The sequence below is a fragment of the Emiliania huxleyi genome (assembly GCF_000372725.1).
Source record: "Emiliania huxleyi CCMP1516 unplaced genomic scaffold EMIHUscaffold_2773, whole genome shotgun sequence".
NCBI lineage: Eukaryota > Haptophyta > Isochrysidales > Noelaerhabdaceae > Emiliania > Emiliania huxleyi.
In genome coordinates this window covers 1-2277 of record NW_005199949.1, presented here as the reverse complement: position 1 = coordinate 2277, position 2277 = coordinate 1, and the positions used below count along the sequence as shown (strand labels likewise).

General features: G+C 67.7%; 1 protein-coding gene across 1 annotated transcript; it reads left to right on the top strand.

The window, feature by feature from the left end:
• Positions 1–1400: 1400 nt before the first annotated feature.
• Positions 1401–2264, top strand: EMIHUDRAFT_254832 (hypothetical protein; the record flags this gene model as incomplete). The annotated part of the gene is made up of 3 exons (XM_005776555.1): positions 1401–1493; positions 1717–1798; positions 1875–2264. Coding segments are annotated over 3 exons (565 nt in total), but the record flags the coding sequence as incomplete, so codon positions are not given.
• Positions 2265–2277: the final 13 nt, after the last annotated feature.

The following is a 2277-nucleotide window of genomic DNA, read 5'->3' as shown; positions in this document are numbered from 1 at the left end:
CGCCACGCTGCCAGCGCAGCCGCCGGGCGACGCGACAGCGGCTAGCGGCCGGGAGAGCCTCTCCAGTGCGGGCTGGGGGCGGCGGCGGCACTCTGCGGGTGGCGGGCGAGCTGCTGGCTGGCCGGCGGCGCGTCTCGACTCAAATTATGGGCCGCCTCTCGGGCGTGCGGCCAGGGGCCCGTGTGGCGCGAGGAGAGGGCGGCGCGCTCGGCGCGCTGGCGGCGGTGAAGCCTCTCAGAGTGGGCGCTGGCTGGCCGAGGGCGTCGGGCGGGTGTGGGGCGGCACTCGGGCCGCCGGACGGGCCGTGGTGGCCCGTGTGGCGTTCGTGAGGGACTGTTTGGGCGCCCCGGCGAGTGATTCTGAGATCAGGTTGGGCGACTGGCAGACATTTCAAAAATTTGGCGCCGCAGGCGCCCGCTGCGTGCCCACCATGGTTGGGCGCGCAGCGAAGAAAATTTTGCGCTCTCGACAGCCTTTTCTAATAGGAAAATGGCCTCTACTCGGCGCCATACCGCTTGTCGGCGCACAGCGGAGTTCGCAAGCCGGACCTGCTGCCTTCCCTTCTACGTACACTTTCAGAATGGAGGCTCAAACGCAGCGCAGGGCTCAGACCAAGTGCAAGTCGATTTGTACCACAAAGTTGGTAGACAGTGCCAAAACCGCGGAACCGAAAATGGCGTTTAATTTCGCGCACCTGCTGTCCGCCGCCTGTGGCGGCGCTCCGCACCGCTTGAGGCGCCTGCGGCGCCCCTGGCGGCGCGCTGTCCGCGCGCCCCTCTGTGGTTTTCGTGGGAGGCTCGGCTCTCGTAAGTCTCGATTTGTACAGGATTTCGACGTTAGTGGCAAAACTGCGGAACCGAAAATGGCGTTTAATTTTGCGCACCTGCTGTCCGCCGCCTGCGGCGGCGCTCCGCGCCGCTTGGGGCGCCTGCGGCGACCCCCTGGCAGTGGCAGCAGTGGTGTGTACGGCTGCGGGTGCGCCCGGTACACAAAACCGGCGCTCTATGGCGTGCTCCGGGGGAGCACGACTACGCAGTCGTGGCTTCCACACGCGAGAGAGTGGCTTCTATATTTACGAAAACATTGGGCGTCCCTAGTGCCGCATCCATAAGAAGTGACGTCACGGTTCCAGGAGCGCCTGGCGGCACAGCTTAGAGTGGCAGCCGAGCGCCGGCCACGACTATCGAGTCGCCGTCGCGGAGCTGAGGGCTGGCCGACGGGTGGCGCGGTCTTCCTCCCAGCGCCGCCCATCGGTCAGCCCTCAGATCGATCGATCGGCGCTCAAAGTCGCTTCAGATCCGAGAAAGCTGCTGGCGCCGCTGCCGATCCCAGCCGCGACGCCAGCAGCTTCCTCTGCTCTCCAATGCGCCGAGAAGCGACGCGGCGGTGCTCGGCTCGCCATGCACGATGACGGCTCCGCTGGGTGCTCGTCGGCCGGTCCGGTGGCACCCTATTCGCGCGTCACCTGCGTCACGATGACGGGTGAGGAACCGGTAGATCGCTCCTCGAGGCATGGAAGCGATGGATGTTTGCACTGCTCGGGGGCCTCAGGGCCCGGACTGCTTGGCCCTGGCGATCGAGCTGCAGCTGGACGCGCAGGGCGCCGCCGCCGCGGAGGCGGCCGTCGGGTCGCCGGAGGCCGGGGCGGGGGCGCTTCACGGCCAGGGCTGTGAGACACGCCCCAAGCCAACAAGTGCTGCCAAGCACCTTGCACAGGTCGGGCGGGTGCACGGTGGCTTCCCCGGGGCCGCCCTGGCCCTCAAGGCGACTGTTGGCGATGCTCTTTCTGGCCGACCCGGTGCGCGCGGCCACAACGGGTGCAGTGACACGCAGTGGACCTCGGCGCGCTGACGTTCGCTCGCGCGCCTGCGCAGGAGAGAAACTCCTGTCCCCCATCACCTCCAAGGGCGACACGTTCTTCGTTCGGCACCACGCCGACGCCACGGACACGGAGGTCCTGATTATCGCCCTCTTCATCGTCCTTCTCGAGCCCAGCGCCGAGGACACCGCCGAATGGGCGGCGGGTTTGGCGCCTCTCGCGGCGCAGGCTGCGGATGAGCAGGCGGGCTGGGCGACGTCGGCGGCGCCCGCCGGCTACTACGACCCGTTTCAGCGGCTCATAGACGACAAGTGGCACAAGGAGACGTGCGAGGCCGTGAAGAAGGCGGTGGAGGGCTGGGAGGGCCGCGGCGCGCGCAAGGACGTGACAGTCGCCCACTTGCTCTCGTACCACTCCGGACTTAAAAAACACCCGGACCATGACGGTTGGGGGACGGG